Source organism: Microtus ochrogaster, chromosome 2, assembly GCF_000317375.1.
Source record: "Microtus ochrogaster isolate Prairie Vole_2 chromosome 2, MicOch1.0, whole genome shotgun sequence".
Taxonomy (NCBI): Eukaryota; Metazoa; Chordata; class Mammalia; order Rodentia; family Cricetidae; genus Microtus; species Microtus ochrogaster.
The window spans coordinates 16,647,973-16,670,256 of record NC_022010.1 but is presented as its reverse complement, the minus strand read 5'-3'; the positions used below and the strand labels follow the sequence as shown (position 1 = coordinate 16,670,256).

Sequence of the window (22,284 nt, the reverse complement as noted above, 5' to 3'; positions counted from 1 at the left end):
TGCAAACTCACTTTGGAATCTGAACTAGCTGGGGGTCGGGTTGTATCTGAAGTCAAAGCTGTCAAGCCCCAGCCCCATTTCGCGCCCCCCTCAGAGTATGGAAGGACACAAGCAGATGTGAGATTGGACCACATGGAGGGTACTTGGGCCAGGAACTTCTCTGTGGAAAGGCAACCTACCTAATCCAAACATCGTGGACTCCTTGATGTAGAATCTGGTCCTCCAGGAGAAAGAGCCGCCATCATCATATCTTCATCAGATCAGCCACGCTTGCAAGCAAGTCCATCCCGTGTGACTTATGGACTATTGACATACCCTCTGGGGCAGGTGTGAGGGCCTTCACCCTTCCTAGTCTGTGCGCGCAGTTTCCAGCTAACAAGAGATGTATGGACTATTGACATACCCTCTGGGGCAGGTGTGAGGGCCTTCACCCGTCCTGGTCTGTGCACGCAGTTCCCAGCTAACAAGAGATGTATGGACTACTGACATACCCTCTCAGGGCAGGTGTGAGGGCCTTCACCAGTCCTGGTCTGTGCACGCAGTTCCCAGCTAACAAGAGATGGCCTCAGCAGTTACTGAGTATTAAAGGCTGAGGAGGTTAACTGAAAGGGGCTCTATCTATACAGCTATTGGAAGCCATCACCCATGTAGACTATACAGTGTGGTGTTTTAGGGTTACCCACAGTACCAACCACCCTTCACCCACACTCTGTAAGGTGCTCAATAAATTCACTGGTTTCCCAGAATGAACTCTGATGGAACTGTACTCGGGTCTGTCACTGGGACCGTATAAAAAAGGGACAGGTGTTTGTTGCTTATGCTTCCACAGGGAAGGAACTGCGTTTCACCTGCCCATCTTGGACAGCACAGCACTGGTAAGCTTTCATGGCCTCTCGGCATCACCACCGCCCACCATGTACAGCTTGGAATTTCAGAAGGATATGAACTAAGGAATGGAGAGGCCAGTAGTGCATCGAGTCAGTCTTCAGCTCCTCCATTTGGTCTCAGCCCTGCCAGACACCTTTAGGGTAACACTCCACTAGCTGCTTTTAATCTGTGCCAGGGGGCTGCTTCTCTTAGCTGGCAGGCACCGTGTCGGGTGGTTTGGTTATTGTTCACCCATCTGGCATGGCTCAGAGCCTGGCATCTTAAAGGTAATCTGTGTTTTCTGGAGAGCCAAGTGGATCCAATCATCTTTATGGCATGCCTGGGCTAAACCCAGTGGAAGTAACCCAGTGCCTTCCCTTCCTAACAGAAGATGAACAAGCACCTGCTTGGGTATTTATGAAATGATTTCCTCCTGTCCAATAACATGCTGTGGTCGGAAGAACACGGCCCAGAGCTAGGCATCACGGCTTGGCAGTAGAAAGCCTGTCTAGAATCCCCCAGTGAGGGGTTGCGGTGGACTCAAGTACTAACATAGGTGAGGCCCCAGGTTAACATAGGTGTAACCCCTCCAGGGTTACAAACTAAAGACCCCACCCACTCTTGCTTGGACATGCCTTATACAGGGAGCACTGATGTCTCAAGTGTAGTGCTGTTCCTTGGTGCACACACCAGAACATCACTCCCCCAACCCTGCTTCACGTCGGTCCCCACAATGGTCACACAGTTTGGGATCTTTATTCATTCCCAAGTCCTTGTAGCCAGAATTCCTACTTGTCCCTGGAAGCCACAAAAGGCAGGCCAGCAATGAGACCCTTACCTTGCAGAGTCCTTCCAGCAGAACTGCTGCCTGAGACGCCATCATCCCCCTGCTTCCCATCCCACGCCCAGACATGCCAACAAAGAAAATGACAAATACTGTAATACAAGAAAATGGTTGTATTCTATTTTTTAGTTCCAGACAACTCACAAATACACTGCCTCTGTATGCAGATACACTCTGATGACTTCAGCTAAGAAAGCAGCTGACACTCATGACACAGGTGGGGAGGTGATGACCTTTGAGGTTCCCCTACATGAACTATTCTGTTAAAGTCACTTAAAAAAGAATTGCAGACTACATGATGTGGGCCGAACGGCAGCTGAGTGCATCTCCTGCCTCTATAGTGTAATAAACAGCAAACAGCCAACACTTACATGATGCACACCAAAATGATGACACCCAAAAACATGTTCCTTTTAAAGGACAGAATTTTCAATAAAATATTATATTTCTTTAATACTCTGCCTGGTGCTTCATAATGCTGTAGGGAAGTTAAACATGAGTCTAGTCATCAGCCTCAGGGAGGGGCCTTTCCCATTAGCTTTTATTAATAGGAGTCACAATTAGGTCATAAATAAACAGGCAAATTATTAATCCCATGATTGAGGTTTAGGAGGAATACTTGTGAAAATTAGTTTGATGCGCAGCCAAGTTTTACAGCACCGACAGCAACTGCTCTTTGCTCTCACTTGTGTCCAACCCACCCAGAAAGAGCAGCAGCTGCTAGTGATGGGAGACACAATGAACTCTACTCAGGAGCTTCTTTCCAAAAGGGAGAAAGGTTCAGTAAACGGCAGACTAGCACAAATGCCCTAAGGAAAGCATCTGAAACCAGGACGACTGTGTGCTGTAAAGCGACCCCTGACAACCGACAGGAGCAAAGCCTGCACTGGGCTTGCACTTCTGCCTGCAGTCTGTTTCCCTAAGGATCACGAATCTACAGAACACCTCACAAGTGCACCTGCCTCGGTCCTGGCACAGGAAAACAACGCTTATGTTCTTGAATTCCCAGAAAACACACTAGAAATAACCCTGACCAATTCAAAGTCACTGAAGGCCACCAGCTCTGTAAGAACATAGCTGACAACACCCAACAGTCTTTTCTAACCCCAATTTCGCCATCAGAAAGGCACCGACTATGATGGCAGAGGCAACCTGGGGCATCACTAGGGCCGCACACCAGTGTAGCAAGCCTTCTTACTAAGACTTAAGTGTGGCTTTCTAAAACCCCAATACCATGTGCTAGACAATTTCCCCATATATAAAACCCTATGTTTCTAATTTAAAAGTCTCAGCAGTGAGAGGACCACGTGGGTCACATCTAGTCTGCTCTCCCACTTGCCCACGAACCACTTCTGCAACTTTCATTCCACTGTTTCAAATCCACACCTCCAATACCTTCCCAGACACTGCACCTGCCTCCAACACAGAGCACCCTCTCCTGAGACACTGCACCCACCACACTTGACAGATCCGGGAGACCCAGGGACTCGTAGGAATCTGTTCCCTTACTGGCGTGACAACTGGCTGGCTTCTGGGAGCCAAAGGAAACCACATGCTGTACTGAACACAGTGGGCTAAGAACAAGTCTGCTCCAGGATCTTGAGCTGCAGGCAGAGACGTTAACTCAGTAGATCAGCTGGACAGTCAACCTGTGTGTGCTGGTGAGAGACGTTGTCCCCAGAGTCCAGAGTCTAGATATTACCATCACCCCCAACATTATTTATTGTGACAATGTGCTACAAAAGAGGATTTGGGATCCTGATCGTCACAGGCTTGTGAGAAGGTAGCAGTCCCCATGTTCCCCTGATGAGGGAACACGGCCAAGGCCACGCTGTGCTCTGAAGCAATGAGTCCAGTGGAGAAGGGGCCAAGGACCAACACACATGCTCTGAGAAAATGGGGGCCCTGTACTGCCCAGACACCTCAGGCTGCCAGGGAATGGGAAGCCTCAGAAAGGAATGAGTGCAAGGCAGGTCCAGTCCTTCCTTTCAGGAATGTGAGTGGAGGCTGTGCCACTGTCTGTCATGAGCATCAATATCTGAATGCTTTCATTGAAACATGCTTTCAACGATCAGCACGCAGGCAGACGGGGTGTCTCTGGAGAAGGCACTTATGGCAGAACATTAGCAAATCCTGCTGTTTGGTGAGAGCGCAAGTGGCTGACCAGACCTGACAGGAGGCCCGGCCAGGACTGCCACTCTTCACGCTCAACCAAGGCCCAATGAAGCATCACCTTCACTCATCTGCAGGGATTCAGGAACAAGCTTCCATTCGTTCCCAAACACTCACACCCTTACCACACCAGGTCTTCAGGTAAGAGTAGTGCAACACATGTGTGGTGCCAGAAAAATTGGCTCAGAAGCTTCTAGAATGGGCTCTACATTTCTCATCTGACCCACAGTTTACACCAGCTACTATAAGCAGCCTGGGTTCTTGCTAACTACAGCCACTTGCTTCACCCACAGCATGGTCTGAGGCCATCTGACAGACTGGTGGCCCCAGAGCATGGCACCTCCACTAAACACCTAAGGATAAGTCTGATTCCCACACAGAGAGCCATGGAAGAAGCCATGGTCATTCCAGGCCTGAATCTGAAGAAGGACACTTCTGCCTTTAAGCCCTGGGGGACACAAAAAGGCCCAGCCAGCTCCCTGCTAGTGAGGTTACAGACACCCAGGAGAAGAGATATGGAAGACAGAAGCTAAGTGTCTCTTCGGACACCCAGGAGAAGAGACCTGGAAGACAGCGCATTGAGACAGAAGCTAAGGGTCTCAGCCATGTTGCCAACTCCCCAAGTGACCCTCACAGGGCAGATGGGCTCATGCAAGCCCAGAAAAGACCGAAGAATGGGGGTGGTGTGGGCCAGTCAGGAACAAGTGAAGAACAAATGCCACTCACCCAGGGTCTTACTAATACAGATGGTGACAGCAGTGCAGAGACAACAGCCACTTTCCCAAACAGCTTGTCTGTCACCACCTGAAGCCAAGGGGTCACCTTCAGAGGCTTCTCATCTGCCAATTCCCACGGCCTTTCGGTCATGACTTTTTATCCTGACTCTCATCACTGGTTGAATGATCATTTTGCTACCAAAGTGAATTGTCCTTGACTGGGTCACTCTGTGTCGAATGTGCCCCAATGCATCTGCAGGGAGCGCAGAGAATCCCGGATGCCATGGTGTTGACAGTTGGGATGCTCGGGAGCAGCTGGATCTTGAAGGTGGAGTCACTGATTTGCTGTAAGAGTGAGGCCAGCCCTCATTCTTCCCATCTGCCATGGCACAGCCAGAAGGCCCTCACCAGTGCAACCCTACAGCCTGGTCTCCCAGTCCCTGGAACTGAACAATGAGTCTGTGATGATGGGCAGCCCTAAGCAACCCCTGGCCAGTGTAAAATGAGCAGTGGTTTACAGACTGCTGGCTTCTTGGAGAAGCTGTTCCTGAATTTCCAAATCCTTTCTTCTTACAATGGGCCCATGATGCCCCAAAGAGAGGGGGTGGGGAGGAATAAAATCAGTTAAGGTCATTAAAAGAAACAAAATCCTGCCCATAACTAGAATTTGAGTCCCATAATGTGTAAAATACAGAGCACAATTTAGCTGCTTCCACAATTCAAAGCCAATTCTATAAAAACAGCACTGTTGACAACGCAGAGTGGTTTCTCCTTATCTGAGGAAGGGAGGTGCCGATTAGATGCGTGCTCTTCAAATGGTTCCAAACTTCGCTTCTCAAAAGGCAGTTAGACAACCCAGGTGGGCGAGCTTCTGAACACATGGGTCCTGGAGACTTTCTCGTCTATTCGTGACATTTTTAGGGAAGGGGTGAAAGTTCGCATCTGGGGTGGAAAGAAATTGCACATCTATAAGCATGGAAAGCGTCATACTTTCCGGAAGGTGCTGGGCACCAAAACTAGCGTGTCACACACACATGCTAGACAAATGTTCTCTGCTAAACTACACTGTTACTGACAAGAATTTTAGCTGTGATACTATACTGTGTGTTTCTAACATACCATACAAGCTGGCATCATGTATATGGACCAATCGTGACTGATAGGGAGGCACCTCACAGGGAAATGACCCAATCAAAAGTCCTGAGAGGCATGGCTGCTCCTGATGCCAAGAGATCACAGGTAGCAGGGCCTGTGCCACTCAAGCCCAGTTCTATCTGCAGAACAGTGATGGCTGCTCTTTGAAACAGCCAACTGCTTGCTGTTATGTGCCAGCCCCACCCCATGCAGTTATCTGATCTGATTTTAATGCTCAGTGAACTGTAAACCTTAAACCCGGCCTGGAGAGGGACAAGGCCAGAAGAAAGACGCTGGTTTGCAAAGCTTCATCGCAGTATGTTTTGCTCTAGCATACACAAATCACCTGCCTGTCTAGGAACGCTGTGAAACACAGTCCCAGAGAACGTTGTAGTGTTTAAATACCTGCGTGTTGCCGCCAGTGGGGTTCATCTGAAGCTCCTCTGCTGTTGCATGAGGCCCACATTCTCATAGACTCGAGCGCTGTCCTCCCTCATTCTGCAGAGAAAGGAAGAAGGAAGACACCTGAACTCCTGCCATGTGCTGTCTGGCCTAGCTTTGCTAAGACCCCCTTCTCACTCAGGAGCTAACTCTCAGATACTTATGTGCAGTATCATTATGAAGTTGGAAAAGCAGCAGGGGCCTTGAGTCCTATGCCTTCTGAGTGTGAATGGAGCGAAGGCTGCTTGGAGGATAACAAAGGAGTTGGGTCATGTGCACACAAGACAGGAATTGTGGTCGTGTCCAACAGAGGCATCAGAACAGGAAGGCAGGCTCCAGACACCTTTAGAACCTTGAGTGAAGATCTAAAAAACATCCAAGGGCCAGCCTCCTTCTGTTAAGAAGGGTATCAGAGGAGTCTGTGTGGGCCAGGAGGATGGGGACTCTGAGAAGCCCCAGGGACCTGAGGTGTGCATCCTACATGCACGAAGGGTGAGGCAGTGTGGCCTGTCAGCAGCAAGTGAGCTTCATGGGAAAGGGGCTGGCTCCCCAGCAAGTTACTGCACCTAGTGGCTTAAAGCACCACCATCCCCAGGCAGTCTGCTGGGAGAGAGGGAAACAGGAAGAGGGAAAGTGACTCAGGAGAGAACACTGCTGCCACAGGACTTCATTCCTGTGTTTAACAGAGAGAGAATGTAAACACAGGGTTCTATCTGCTCTCAGAGCCATGTAGTGCCAATATTAAAGTCAGTGGGGCTTTAAAAGCCCACAGCAGAGGCAAACAAGCCAGATGCCAGTGGAAAGAGAAAGTAAATGTTATGACGGACAGTGACTTTGTACAAATGGCAAAGCTGCTAGCCACATGACTAGGCTAACAAAGGCTGTCCTGATGTATTTCACTTTAAACCAGGAACTGGTAAAGGCCTTCTGGAAAGAACCAATGTGTGTGTTATGCTTTGGGGTTTTCCTTTCCCAGGCCATGGTGCATGAGGGGCAGAAGGGTATGGTCTAAGGGACTGTGGCTAAGCCAGGGCCCTTAGGACAGCAGGCATTGGGGTGACAGGAGGAGCAAAATGAGGAGGAGAGATCACAGCAGACTTCAGTGCTAACCTTGCCAATAGCCCTGAAAACTATCATTTAAGTTGCAGGAACCTGGGTATCCTGGAATGTGAATATGGGTCCTGTCAGAGTCCTGCCTCTCTTGAGTCTTTAAAGACAGGCTACAGAGCATCAGCACGGAAGACTGGGTACTTCACCCCCAAATGCCCTGGAGACAGTTAGTTGCTTTCAAGAAAGTGGTAAGCATCAGCCTGTGGCTCCAGGTTCAAGAGTGTATCTATCTACCAGACACAGACAGAGATCTGTAGAGACAGATATAGCACACTGCTGGTTAAATATTCAAAACCCTGACAACTCCACAGCTGCTGAATACTAGGGACTCTGTAGTACTTAACTGTAAAGTCAGGAACTAATTTCCTTTTTCATCCAAAGTTCAGGGCTATGTGAAGTCTGACTGACAGGACATGGGTCTTTCAGCACTCCACTTCGGAGTGTCTCTAGTTCATCTCACATGCTGGAAACATCAAATGGCTTCCTGTCACAGGTGTACTATTAAAGTATCTTCCAAATTCTTAAACTATCAAGATGATGTCATGCTGAATGCCTCTGGAAGAAAAACATTCCCAAGATCTGAGTGCTTCCATAAGACGAACTCTCCAAGGTGCAAGGTCAAAGGTCACTGTACTCTTAAGGCTCTGGCTGGAGTTGCCAAGGCAAGCTGTCCCGTGGAGCTGAACCAAGGTCCTGAACTGCTGCTGTGGGATAGACAGCTGTTCCTTGAAAACAAAACTGTCCTCATCACTGCTGGACACTGCCCTTCTGACTTCATCTGGTCAGCGGAGAGAGCTTCAAGCTTTCTCTTCTTGTTCCCTGTGTGTCCTAAGCCGCCCATTGCTTCTTCTGCAGCAAGCCTATTCATAGTTGCCCATCATTTCCTACTGGAATAGATGCCCTTTTTCTTCTTTAAAAACTCCTTTAAAAAAACAAAGCTAGGCCGGGCGATGGTGGCGCACGCCTTTAATCCCAGCACTCGGGAGGCAGAGGCAGGCGGATCTCTGTGAGTTCGAGACCAGCCTGGTCTACAGAGCTAGTTCCAGGACAGGCTCCAAAGCCACAGAGAAACCCTGTCTCGGGGAAAAAAAAAAAAAAAAAAAAAAAACAAAGCTAGGTCTGTGGGCTCTGGCTTTCTGACCCTTGTGCTTAAAAACTTAATTGGGCAAGGCAGTGGTGGCACACTCCTTTAATCCCAGCACTCAGGAAGCAGAGGCAGGCAAATCTCTCTCTGACCTGGTCTACAGAGTGAATTCCAGGACAGTCAGGGCTACATACAGAGAAACCCTGTCTCAAAAAAACAAAAAAAATCTGCCTGGCAGGAAGACTGGCAGATCATAGTCATGCTCACACATGAACAGAGAACTTATTTATTCTTACTTGTCAATGAGCCACAGTACATTGTAAGGGACAGCACCTTCCACTGAAATAATTCCCCTGCAAAAGGAAAATTAGACTTCCCCTTGATAACCCTGACCTAACAGGCTGAGGCCACACAGGGCCCTGCATGTGCATACTGGTTAGGGACCTTGAAACTCTGTTTAGACATTGTCCACACAGTTCCTAGAGAGCCTCAACCCCAACCACCCCCATATATTATCAGTGGGTAGCAAGCAAGTGTCAAAGGGAAATACTGCAAACAACTGCATCAGCTTTTACCAGAGCTAAGCTGCCACATCACTACTTACTCTGCACAGGGTGGTGTTGGGGTGCAAGGTGGCAGGGGACTCTGATCGCCACTCGTCTGATCCACCAGAGAATACTTAATATTGGTATATTCATGTCCTTTCCTTTTGCTTTTCTGAAAGTTGGGAAAAACACAGGTAAGACGAACTGTGGGTTTGTTTTTTTTAAGAATACAGAAACAAAAGAACTTTTTACTTTATCAAGGAAAAAGAGAGAGATGGACGGGCCAAAACATTAAGAACACACTGTCAGGAGCTTGTCTCCTCCTTGCCACAGCATCCTCAAGAGGGGTGCTCTGTGACCACAGTATCCCAGAGTCCCCAGAGTCCTAGGAATGAAGGAAATGCCCACTGAACCAGGCCAGAGACCCTGCTCCTATGTGCAGAGTTCCTGCTGCCTTTGCAAGGAACTCTAACCACTTCGGGCATGTGCCCACTCCACCATGTTTAGACGACAGTAAGAAAGGGATATACTCCAGAAGGATTCACTTCAAGTAGAAATGCATGCAGGGATAGAAGGCACAATAATGTACTTTATTCATTTAGCACTGGGGATGGATGGCACCCAGAGCCCTTTGCACAAGGCTAAGCATGTGCTCTGGCACTGAGATACTCCGCCAACCCTAAAATCTAATTCCTAATACACATCAGAAAAGAACATAGCACCTTAAAATGTTATTTGACTCTAATGATGTGGCAAGGCAAGGAAACCAACAAGAGAATCAATGGAAATACAATCTCATCTCACAATTTTTTTTTTTTTTTTGGGTTTTTCGAGACAGGGTTTCTCTGTGGTTTTGGAGCCTGTCCTGGAACTAGCTCTTGTAGACCAGGCTGGTCTCGAACTCACAGAGATCCGCCTGCCTCTGCCTCCCGAGTGCTGGGATTAAAGGCGTGCGCCACCACCGCCCGGCCTCACAATGTCTTTATATGTATATGTGATGTGTAAGGGCTCACAGGTGCCACACATGTGTAGAGAGCAGAAGACAAACCTATAGAGTCAGCTCTCTCCTTCCTCCAAGTCACTGAGGATTGGGCTTAGGGTCATCAGGTTTAAACAGCAAATGTTTCTAACCATTGTACCATCCCATTGGCCGGTCACCTTTTTGCAAATTCACCTGCAGATTGCCAATTCTCAAAGTGGAATCCATCAAGGGAGCAGGAGCACTGTTAGGCAGTGCTAATACTAAAGACTGACATACTCCTGGGAACCACCATCAGTTGCTCAGAGAGGTTAAACTGGTAGGCTGGGGACATAATTAGTAATAAGTACTTCCTGCCTGGTTGCACAAGGCTCTGGGATTGACCCCTGGCACTGGAGAAAAGAAAAGATGCTATCTGGTTCTCAACAGTGAAAGTGGCACTAACTAGCTAGTCTTTAGTGAAAATAAAAAAGCATGCATTGGATGAACTGCATCCATATTTCACAGGGAAACCCTTCCATGGAACCTTAAAAACTGTACAGGGATTACGGGGTGACTAGCACGTGATGCTCTTCAGAAATTCCTAACGGAGCAAAAGAACTATATGTTCATATAGTAAAACAGTGTGCAGCTGAGGAGAGGAGAGAAGAGGACTGTGTGCAAATGGATTCATATAAAATGCCTGGGGGGGTGTGGAGAGATGGGCTCAGCAGTTAAGAACACTGGCTCCTACTTTAGAGGACCTGGATTCAATTCCCAGCACCCACATGGTAGCTCACAACTGTCTGTAACTCCAATTCCAGGGGACCTGACACCCTCACACAGACAAAACAGGCAGAACACCAATGCACATATAATAAAAAATAAGTTATAAAAAATAAAATGATAAGTAAAAGACACAATAATACTCCGGATCCCACTGGTCAATATCTGAACTAGTGAACAATGGGGTCTATGCAGTTTCAAGATGTCTATATTTGTGTTTAATTGATATATGTACAATGCTCTATTTGTATGCATGCCACATGTGTCAAATGCCCTTGGAAGCCAGAAAAGAACATTAGATTTCCTGAAATTGAAGTTATAGGCTGTTGTTATAATTGCCAACATCAGTTATCAGGAACTGAACTCAGGAACTCTGGAAGAGTGGCAAGGTCTCTTAGTGACTGAACCTATTCTCCAGGACATGTCCTTTAAACAAAGGAAGCCACTTTGGGAACGAAAGCTGTGGCCCATTTGGTAGACTGCTTGCCCAGCATAGGCGCCCTGGCTTCCATCCCCAGAGCACACTAACCACTCATGATCTCAGTACTAGGAAGATAGAGCTCAGAGAGGATCAGAAGTTCAAGTTCATCCTCAGCTTCGGAGTCAGAGCAAGTCTAGGCTATATTGGCTCTTGTCTCTACATGAAGACAAGTAAATATAGTATGAAGCTTAAGGTTGCTCTGGGGTTACAGGAATGTAGACAGATGACAGGGGGCGGGGGTATCAAAGAGAAACTGAGCTACATTACCAGACAGAGACTGACCGGAGCCCAGCAGACCCACAAGTACTCAGGACCGAGGTCCTTGCACACAGACCATGGAGCATAGCACACCAGCCTGCACACACAGGAAGGAGGCAGCTGATACCAGACATAAGCTACTCACACTGCAACAAACTCCTGAGGAAGGTGCTGAGACCCAAAGTTCAGGTGAGCCCTGGAGGATGGGGTCCCTGCAGAGAGATATCACAGCACAAGCCTACATTCTACAGGGCCATTTCTAATATCCCAGCCCCACTCTGGGCTGAGGCAGAGGAGGTGAGAGAGGGAACATTATCAACTTCATACAGTCACCCTCTATATCTGTGGCTTCTACACAGATTCAACCATTAATCAAAAATATTCACAAACAATGTTGTACTAAGCACGCACAGACTTTTCCCATGTTCAAGGCCAACCTGGGCTACATGAGGACAGAGCAGGTTCTCTGAAAAGCTAAGACCTTCCACAAGGGACAAGAGAATCTGTAGACCTTGTGTCTAAGACTAAGTCTTCCTGGATGCTGAGGGACGACCACAGTGGGTGAGGAGTTAAATGAGTAGTTAAACACCACACATGGATGTGCTCCCAGAGCAAAGGCAACAAGTCATCTGTGACAACAAATCCAATCAATCAAAGCCATGACTCCTTGGTGACCACTCTCTCTTCTGGGGAAATGAGCAGCAAGGAGAGCTCCTGAGCCACAGGAGTGTAAGAGCACACCCTGGGAAGGAAAACACAGCACCTGGGAGAAGGAGGCAGGAGAAACAGGAACCTAACCTCAACTCTGTGCTGGAGAGATGGCATAACAGGTAAGATCAAGTCTCAGATAGATCACACCTGCCTATAACTTCAGGTCCAGATGTCTGACACCTCTGACCTTCACAAATATAACACAGAATTATAAATAAAATAAATATTTTAAAAGAAAGAGACCTTGTCTCAAATCTCATCTCTGACACTGAAGAAGATGAGAAGAGCAAAGGAAGGTGGGGGAGGAGAGGGTACAGGATGGTGATGGTCACAAAAGGAATTAGAGCAAAAACAGGAGAAGCTCCTCCAGCTAGCAAAACTTCATCCGCATGTACCAAGTATATTTGTGCTGCACAGAAGATCTACAAAACTCTAAAGGCCAAGAGCAGGATGGGAGAGCAATTGACCCTGGCTGGAACACAGAACTTGACTTCTCCCACACCCCCGTCAGGGAGTCTTCACCTTTCTAACCCTCCCCCACTCAGCCTCCCACCTATATACATCATCATCAGTTTTGGCTCCAATGCCCAATCCTGGTGTTCACTGTTCCATGGGAGGCAGGGTCCTCTCTTTTTGCTTTTTTTTTTGTTTTTTTTGTTTTTTTTTTTGGTTTTTCGAGACAGGGTTTCTCTGTGGTTTTTGGAGCCTGTCCTGGAACTAGCTCTGTAGACCAGGCTGGTCTCGAACTCACAGAGATCCGCCTGCCTCTGCCTCCCGAGTGCTGGGATTAAAGGTGTGCGCCACTACGCCCGGCTCAGGGTCCTCTCTTAAATCAAGGATATTTTATACTACTCCTCTGTTTCCAACTGCCTAATGGTTTCCATAGAATAGTGTGCAGCCTTCCCAGGGCCCTGCTCCAGCCTGCATGGAAAGGTCCCCACAGCCTCGTGTTTGAGCACCTGGCCCTCAGCTGGTGATGGTGTTTGGGGAACTGACAGAACCTTTGACATGTGAGCAGCAAGTAGAAGTAGGTCCCCAGGTGCTATGCTTCTGGTCTCATCCCTGTTTCCTACACACCAAGACATAACCAAGCCATGTCACAAGTTTCCAGTCATGGAAAGGATGAAGGCAGGGAAAGAAAGAGGGAAGGAGACAGATAGGCAAAGGAGGAAGCACACACACACAGAAACACACACACACACACACACACACACACACACACACAATGGGACATCATTCAGCTTAAGAAGGCAACCCATCTGCAATAACACAAGTGAACCTGGAGGTCATCAAGCTGAGTGACAGATGTCAGAACACAAAAAGCCAAGCACTCCATGGATCCTGATCAATTCCTAAAAACTGTGATGGGGCAGGGGTCATCAGGAATTAGTGGTGGGAAGACATTGGTCGCAGGTACAGATCCTCAAACTTAACATCCTAAGCTCTGGAGGCCTCACACTCAGCACTAGACTGGAACTCTGCCGAGAGTAGACTCCACGGTCTCAGCACACACAGGAAGAATTGGGCTGCAGGGTGCTGGGTGCGATGATCCACCTGACCGTGGCAATCACTCCACAGTGTTTCTACACACCAAATACACTGTACATTCTCAATACATATATACAGTACTTTTGTTTGGTGGGAAACAAGATCTCGCTATATAGCTCTGACTAGCCTGGAACTAGCAATTTAGTGCCAGGCTGGCCTCAAACTCAAAGATCCACCTGCCTCTGCTTCCGAGTGCTGAAATTAAAGGTGTGTGCCATTATGCCCAGCAATATACATAATTTTTACTGTTCCACTCAAACTAAGAAAAGGGAGACAACTGAAGAAATAGCAAGCATCATTTGTCAAATGCTATGCTAATGTTTATAAGCAAGAATTACTGGGGCTAGAGAGATGGCTCAGTAGTTAAGAATGCTGGCTGCTCTTCCAGAGGACCTAGATTCAATTCCCAGCACCCACAAGGTGGCCTACAACTATAACTCCAGTTCCAGAAGACACAACACCCTTAAACAAACACACATGCAGGCAAAACACCAAGGCAGATAAAAATAAATTCATTCATTCATTCATTAAAAAAAAAAAGCCAGGTGGTGATGGTGCACACCTTTAATCCCAGCACTTGGGAGGCAGAGGCAGGTGGATCTCCGAGTTCAAGGCCAGCCTGGTCTACAGGGAGTTCTAGGAGAGCCTGGGCTACATAGAGAAACCCTGCTTCAAAAAAAATATGTGTGTGTGTGTGTGTGTGTGTGTGTGTGTGTGTGTGTAAATATATACATTATATCAATGTATAACTGGTAGGCAAAAAAAAAAAATAGGCTACTTCTTCAAACACCCACCTCCCTCTCATGGTGGACATCAAGCCCAAAGCTCGGGTCATCCTAGTTAAGCACTGTGCCACATCCCCAGTTAAATGTGTCCAAATCTTTCTTCCCCAAGTGAGATAGATGTATATGTATGAGTCTCAATGTGTGTCTGTGTGTACTTGTATCTCTGTGTGTGTGTGTGTGTGTATGTGTGTGTGTGCACACACATGCATGCACACGTGGTTCCTGTAATAACTTCTGAGTGAAGAAACCTGACTGTCACCTTCAAGGAGCAAAGCTAACCTAACTGTTTTGAATCAACTCAGCAATGGGCACAACACAGAATGACTGTAGTCTCTGGGAGAGGGAACAACAGGCAGCTTCCCAACTATGGAGGACAGAGTGACAGTGTGACAGAGAAGTCACTCAGAAGAAAGACAGGCAAAGAAACATGCCAGTTGCAAACATGGTGTGACCCTGACCACAGACAGGACAGCTTGTAAAATCTGAATGTGGTGTGTGGGTTATTTTATTTTAGCTTTCTGGGGTGTGTGTGTAGACACGCATGTGCGCACACGAGACCAGGTTCCCACGGAGGTCAGAACTGGGGGTAGGGGTTGAATGCCCTGGAGCTGAAGTGCTAGGAAATGAACTCAGGTTCTCTACAAAAGCAGGCCAGATTTTTGGTTTCTTGCTTGGTTTCGGTTTTATCAAAAGATGGTCTAATGTAGCCCAGGCTAGACTGGAATTTTCAGTCCTCCTGCCTGAACCCCCAAGCACTAGAATTCCACAAGTGTGTAGCTCTACCTGGTATGCTTGTATATAATACTGGGATGGGCCTCAGGATCCTGTAAGTGTTCTCATACTGGGCTACAGCCCCAGTCCTGATCTGAGGTTACACAGAGCTTTCTATCAGTGTCTGCTTCCTCAACTCGGTAACTGAATCATGACAAGGTAACAGAATGTCCTTATTATTTTTGAAAATACATACCAACGCACTTAGAAGCAAAGAGATATAAATACTTATAAATGTTCCTTTTTAAATATTGCATACATTTCAAAGTTTAAAGAGAGAATGAATGCTTGTATTAACATCTCACATTCAGATAAGTCAGATAAAGAAAACCACATACTGCTTTTGCAAATAAAGTACTTACTACTATAAATGGAAATTTTTAAAAACAATCTCTCAAACTGCAAAGAGGCCTATTATACACAGACACTCATGACTGTCCCTAACACCACTTCCCCATGTATTTCTTTCTTGTTGGCAAGTGTGTGTGTTCTCTGTCTCTCTTTCTCTCCCCTTCCTTTCCCACGGCTCTCCACCCAAATGTCACTTTCTTGTTTTCATTTAACCTTCTCTAGCAAATTCTTTTACTCCCAAAGGGCTTTAACTCATCCTAAATTGGAAAATTACTACATTTCAAAATAATTCATTATCCTGAATGAGTTTTGTCCTGTTCCTTAATTCAAGGATCTGCCTGGCTTAAGAGGGAGCCATGGCGGTGGGTAAGAGTGCAAAATGGGCCGGCCAGTGGCAGCACACACCTTTAATCCCAGCATTTGGGGGGCAGAAGCAGATGGATCTCTGTGAATTAAAGGCCAGCCTGGTCTACAGAGCAAGTTCCAGGACAGGATCCAAAGCTACACAGAGAAACCCTGTCTTGAAAAAACCAACCAACCAAACAAGAGTGCAAACAAAGTGTTCCTGCAGCGGGAAGCACACGTCCCCACAGCAGTGCTGCACAACCAAGTGCACATCCTGCTCCAGGGATCTGAGGACACACACCCACATGTGAACACAGGCTTGTACATATTTTAAATAAATTTAAAAATAAGTGGGGGGGGGGGGGAGATTGGTTCTTTTCGTGTAGCGGTGGTTTCTTTTTGTTATTGTTTTGGTTTTTTGTGGCCAAGTCCCACACAGCTCACAATGACCAGGAACTTAATACATAGCCAAAGATAGCCTTGAATTTCTGATCTACCTGTTTCTACCTCTCAATTCTAACATGCATACAAATCCAAGCGAAACAGAGAACCCCTGGCAAGATAGCAGTGTGCTCCTGAATCGTCCCTGGCCAGACTGAGCAATCATAGTGCCACCTCTTAAAATTTATTCTTTGAGCACCTCTTAAACTGTTAATAGCCCCAATTAATGTAACTGGAAGTCGTGTATAAAGAACTTCAGAGTAATCATCTACATTTAGAGGTCGGGGTACAGATTAGTGGTGGAGTGCTGGCCTAGAAAGCATGAAGCTCTGGGTTTGTTCTTTAGAGCCACATAAATATATATGGCTCACGTTGAATTCAGATTTAAAACACTGAAGTTCAGGATAGGTGGCTTGTCAATCAATCATATGACCTCACATACTTATGTACACTTTATTTCTCAATGTATGCACAATGAAGCCTAACATGGGTGTCTGGGTGAGTACCTAAGCTCAGAAAGGGGCACTTCCCTTTGCCAAGGCTGATGATGTGGTTCTATCTTTCTAGGCCAGGTAAAGAAGCACATACCTTTGTTCAGCACTTGGGAGACAGAGGCATCCGCACCTCTATGAGTACACGACCAGCCTTATTTACATAGTGAGTTTCAGGCCAGCCAGGGCTACACAGTGAGATGGTCTTTAAAAAAAATAAAGCTACCCATTAAGAGACAGCCTGCCACATTGTGACATACACTGAGTCCCCTCTCTTGTGATTTTTGGAAAGCAATAGCAGTAAAAAGGACAAATGTGGCTGGTGTACAGATATCATCCATCTGCTGCAGCACAATGGGGTTCGGGAGGGGAATAAGCAAAGCTCCCCCAAAAGAACAGCTCTCCTCATCTCCCTCTGCTTATCGCATCCTAATTAACTCAGCTTTGTATCTGTTCTGAATAGCCTCACATGGAAAGGCTCCAACTGCACACTCTTCATTATGCACAGCTTATTAAAATTGAAATTCACTGCTTCAATGCAGCCAAATTAGTGGCTCAAACTGCCATACTCTATTAAGAACAAGGCATTCATTTTACAAGATGAAATCAGGATAGACCAGCCTAGATCAAAGCTGAAGCAAGCTGGAAACTGTAGGCTGAGTTCTAAGTCTGGCACGTAAAAGTCACTTCCTTTCTGTATGGCAAAGCCTTGGACTGTCAGCTCATGACAATAGCACCACACTTCGCTGACCTAGAAGGCAGAGGATGGCCATACCTTCCAGAGACCACAGGGGTGGGAATCTGTGTTAACCTTTTCTAGAAAAAGAAAGCCCATGTTCTCACTCTAAGAGCACAAGTCCAGGCAGCCTGGTCTGGAGCTGAGCCCATGTGCCAGCCCCTCGTTCCATACCTGCTCCTCCTCAATCCTGCGCTGAAGCGTCTCAATGTAATGCTGGACGGCCATATAGATGAACCGGTACTGTGCTTCTGTCTGGACCATCCCTGACCTCTGGGACCGCACCATCTGAATGGTTTTAGGAACATCGATGTCACAGTCCACACCTACAAAACAAAGATTATGAAGCTGCAGGAATGCATGAGGCCAGGGAGAGCTGCTGGGCACCCACTTTCCACAGCAGGGAAGGGACACAGAGCTAGTCTTTTCCACACCACTAGTCATGGGGAACACAACAGGACTCCTGAGCTAATGCTCAGGACAAAGTCAGGAGCTGTCAGGACAAAGTGCTAGGGTCCAAAGCCCCTCAGTTCCCAAGAATGCCAGCTCACCTCATAGGCAAGGAACGAGTGGCTGGAGGGGCTCACAACAGGGGTAACAGAAGGCACAGTGGTGGGAGCAGAACTCTAGGACACTGTTTTATAACACAGCTCAACAGGGGAACTCACTGAAAGTAAACCTCATCCACATTTAAACGACCACTTCTTTCTCCTGTGAATTCTCTCTCTCAGGCTACTTTCCCTGGCACTCTCCTCTCACAAACTAGAAACTGAAACTGTGCCTTCTTGCCCTCCAGATGACCTACCTTTCTCTCTAATGATGTCAATAAGGATATCAATCACAATGAATGTTCCTGTCCGGCCAATTCCAGCACTGTGGGTAGAAGAATAAATAGCAGGAGGCTAGAGTCACTTGTGGGGGTTTCACATTGGAATCAAGCCATTAATGTCCACAGGCTCTGCTCTGTGGGTCTAGACAACATTGGTCACAGTACACATCAGTTTCTCCCCACCCCATCCCTAAGCTGTCAGTCCCCTGTTTCTGATATGGGTCTTTAGGGTATCCTTGTTTCCTCATCCGTGCAATGGGAGCTTGCCCGAGGTTCACAGTGCTGAGCACGGAGACCCTGAGCAGCCCATGACATCTTTTCTCTACTCCCAAGTTTACTTGAAAACAATTGGAAAATTATGGCACTTCTGAGCATAGAAACTTGCCCACAGACTCGTGGCTTCCTGTCTTAAAGGCCATAGTAGACATTCAAAGAAAGAAATGTGTTCACTTCTTTCCTAAATAGCCACCCAGTTGCAAAGCCTACATTAATGGTGGTTTTAAAACAAAACAAAACAAAAAGGAGGTGGGGGAGGCTGGTCATGGTGGTACAGGCCTACTACCCCAGCACTTGGAAGGAAGAAGCAGGGGAGGTCAACCTGGCCTCCATCGTGAAATCCTAACACAAAATAACAACAAAACAAACCTCTGGACAATGGAAGTTTTCCTCCCTTCTAGATTGGTTCAGGTGAGAGTTTAGGAAACAAACCATCCCAAATACAATCCCATAGCCCACACACTCTGTCATGTGACCCTGGAGCAGCCTCCAGAGCCCCAACTGGGAAGTGACTGGAGGCTGGAAGAGCAGAGACCTGGGAAGACTGGGTCACATCTCCAAAGAGAGCAGACTCCCAGACCTCTGAGTTTAAAAGAAACCAAGATGGGCTGTCACCTGCAATGAACCACAACAGGGCCTGCATCCATGATGCTCTCCTGCTTTTGGTGGACCTCCTCCAGGAAGTCCAGCACACCTCCAGGGTCACTGGGCACACCATGGTCCGGCCAGGTCCGAAAGTGGTACTGCCAGACGGTTCTCTCTGTATTTCCCTGGAGTAGAGCCAAGAAAAGCCAGAACAGAATTAAATAAATCAAGGGTTAAGGATTCATGGCTTCTGAGCTTTCCTAGAACCTTCAAGAATGGAAAACCCAGAATCTCTGGCTCCCAGGAGTGCTTCTCCAAGAATCAATGGACCAGCCTGGAGGGAGAGTCTGCCTATCAGATGATCTAAAACATCCAGCATGGCAATTTGTTCTCTGGCTAACTCTAGCCAAAGTGCAGCCCTGAATCATCACACTAGGTCATGCTCCCCTTCTTCCTCGGGCAGGTGGCACTCAACTCCAGGAATTACAACCTGGCAAACTCTGGCCTCCCCTCAAGCATTTGCTCCCATCATCTTGTACCCTCACCCTTGGTGCCTCAGACCCACACCCATGACAGCACTGCCATAGCTGGAAGATGGGCTCTGTGAATTATATGGGATCCTAGGGAGCCCCTTACTATAGTCACTATTGCATAACTCAAGCCTTCACATCCATTCGTAAAGAAATCTTTCTAACACAGAGGGATTAAAGGAGCTGAACAAAGAGCTTCTCCCAGCAAGCAGGAAGTAACTGGGAACTGAGGACATCCTGGCTGTTCTGAGTGACAATGGCCAAGGACCAACAGAGGCACCAGGGCCACTGGGACCACAGATAAAAGGAAAGAAAGAAGAGAGGGAGGAAAGGACAGAGGAAGGGAAAGACAGGAGGACAGAAGGAGAAAGGCTACAATACCAACCACCACTGGTGACCCTTTTCATATCTAAGGACTCTTGCCATGATTAAAAACTCTCTTGTGAGCTAGTTCCAGGACAGGCTCCAAAACCACAGAGAAACCCTGTCTCGAAAAACCAAAAAAAAAAAGAAAAAAGAAAAGAAAAACTCTCTTGTATGCTACACACATTTAATTTGCTGATGTCATGGAAAAACTGCCTTGTTGTTACTAAGTTACCTGAAACTCAAATAGCTTCATGGGTCACGGACAGGCCAGCAAGAGAAATGGAGCATGCACAGACTCACTGTGTAGCAACACCTTTCTGAGCCAAGGCATCGCTGTACATCAGAGCTGTACACGTGATCTGTTATCAGCAAGGCAGGAGCCAGAGGGATCCATGTTAGCCCCCCAGAACACTGTAAAGGCACGTGTGCCAACATCTCCCACATCTTCCTCTCAAAATCTCCTGGTAGGCAAGATGGAACAAGACCAGCAACATCATCTCAGTACCCAGAGAGAAGACACACAGTAGAGTCACACCTTTCAAAGGAAAAGGCAGGGGAGCAGGAGGTGGGGGTGGGGGTGCCAAGACAAATGGCTTCTCACTAGCACCAAGGGAAAGAAACTGCCTGCTACTCAGAAATACTGACAAGCCTGGCAGTTCATCATGAAACCTCACAAGAGGGCAGCTGGCAAGGCAGCTCAGTGGGTAAAGGCACCTGCCACAAAACCTGACAACCCAAGTTCAATCCTCAGAATCTCCACGGTAGAAAAGAACCAACCTCTGAAAGCTGTCCTCTGACCTCCACAGGTGTGCCATGATCAACACACCTCCTGTAGCATGTACACCCCATGCACACACCCTTCAGAGAGTACAGAAAACAGACCCCTTTCTGTTCATCACCAGCTCTAGGCTCTGTTCCTCCTTCCCTCAGCACATAAGGGAAACAGCCCACCCACAATGCACGGGTCACTGTCCTTTGCCCAGCCTCTCCATGGATCAAAGGCATTTCTACAGGACTCCTGTTGCTCCTCCTGCAGCTCACTCAGGAGGTCTGGAGGCTGTGGGTCATCCTGTGTTCACCACCACCTAACCTATCATTTTCCTCTATAAGAATCCCAAGCTAGCCCTCTGCTGTCCCGCTCCACTGCTACCATTCCAGCCAAGCCCCACCATCTTACCACGGTAAGTAGTAGCCTCCAATTGGTCCTAAACTCTACCTGCAAATGCCTTAGACCCTCTAGTTCTACAGGGCAGAGTGTAAGTGCCAGCTCCAGCTACCTACATCACTAGGGTAAATACCAACCTCCTTCCTGACCCATCTCAAAACACTGCATCCTTTGACTTGGCCCTAATTGCACTTTACAGTGACATATTAGGGTGTGTGATTCCTGGGTTCAAAGTACTCTAAACAGTGCAGTGTAACTTGAGAGAGTGGGGGCAATACCTGTGTTACTCCCCAGCTGTCTCTAGCAAGCAGCACAATGCTAGGAACAAATGTTACACTCACAACTGTCCAGACACCTGATGTACATGCTTCTCAAAGGCTCAACTCAATGCATCCAGAAGGAAGTTGACATCCACACAGCAGCTCTGCTTTTGGCTTTTCTCACATTTGACATAACACTATTGTCCAGTCAGACTTTCTAAATTCGAAAACAACTTTGGTCTTTCTTTCTCCTTCAATAGCTAAACTGTCCCGATGTCCTGCAAATGACTTTCCAGGGCCCTGACACTGCTTCTTTCCTAGTCTGTTCCCAACCAAAGGACCAAGAACAGCAGTCTAGACATTGTGGTACACCTTTCATTCCAGCACACAGGAAAGAGGCAGGTGGATCTCTGTGAGTTAAAGACCAGCCTGGCCTATATTGCAAGTTCCAAGTCAGCCAGGGCTACAAAATGAGAAACTCTCAAATGAAATAAATAAACACAATAAAATAAAATAAAAATATTCAGCCAATCATGGTGGCACACACCTTTAATCCCAGCACTAGAAAGGCAGAGGCAAGAGGATCTCTGTGAATTTGAGGTCATCCTGTCTCTATAGCCAGTTCTGTAACCAGGGATACAGAGTGAAATCCTGTCTCATAATAATAATAGTAATAATAATAATGAATATAAATATAT

At 47.2% G+C, this 22,284-nt stretch overlaps 1 protein-coding gene across 2 annotated transcripts in view; it reads right to left on the bottom strand.

Moving 5' to 3' along the window:
• Positions 1-1,804: 1,804 nt before the first annotated feature.
• Ptpn11 (protein tyrosine phosphatase, non-receptor type 11) overlaps positions 1,805-22,284 on the bottom strand; it is a 75,331-nt gene continuing 54,851 nt past the window's right edge. The window contains exons 11-16 of one of the 2 annotated variants that reach the window (XM_013349999.1): positions 19,296-19,462; positions 18,381-18,448; positions 17,750-17,901; positions 8,973-9,085; positions 6,139-6,231; positions 1,805-5,541 (exon numbers count right to left, since the gene is read on the bottom strand). In XM_013349999.1, coding sequence (XP_013205453.1) covers positions 6,162-6,231; positions 8,973-9,085; positions 17,750-17,901; positions 18,381-18,448; positions 19,296-19,462 — 570 coding nt within the window. In that variant the 3' untranslated portion in view covers positions 1,805-5,541; positions 6,139-6,161. The remainder of the gene's footprint in view (positions 5,542-6,138; positions 6,232-8,972; positions 9,086-17,749; positions 17,902-18,380; positions 18,449-19,295; positions 19,463-22,284) is intronic. The other variant, XM_005344483.2, reaches the window with a different exon arrangement.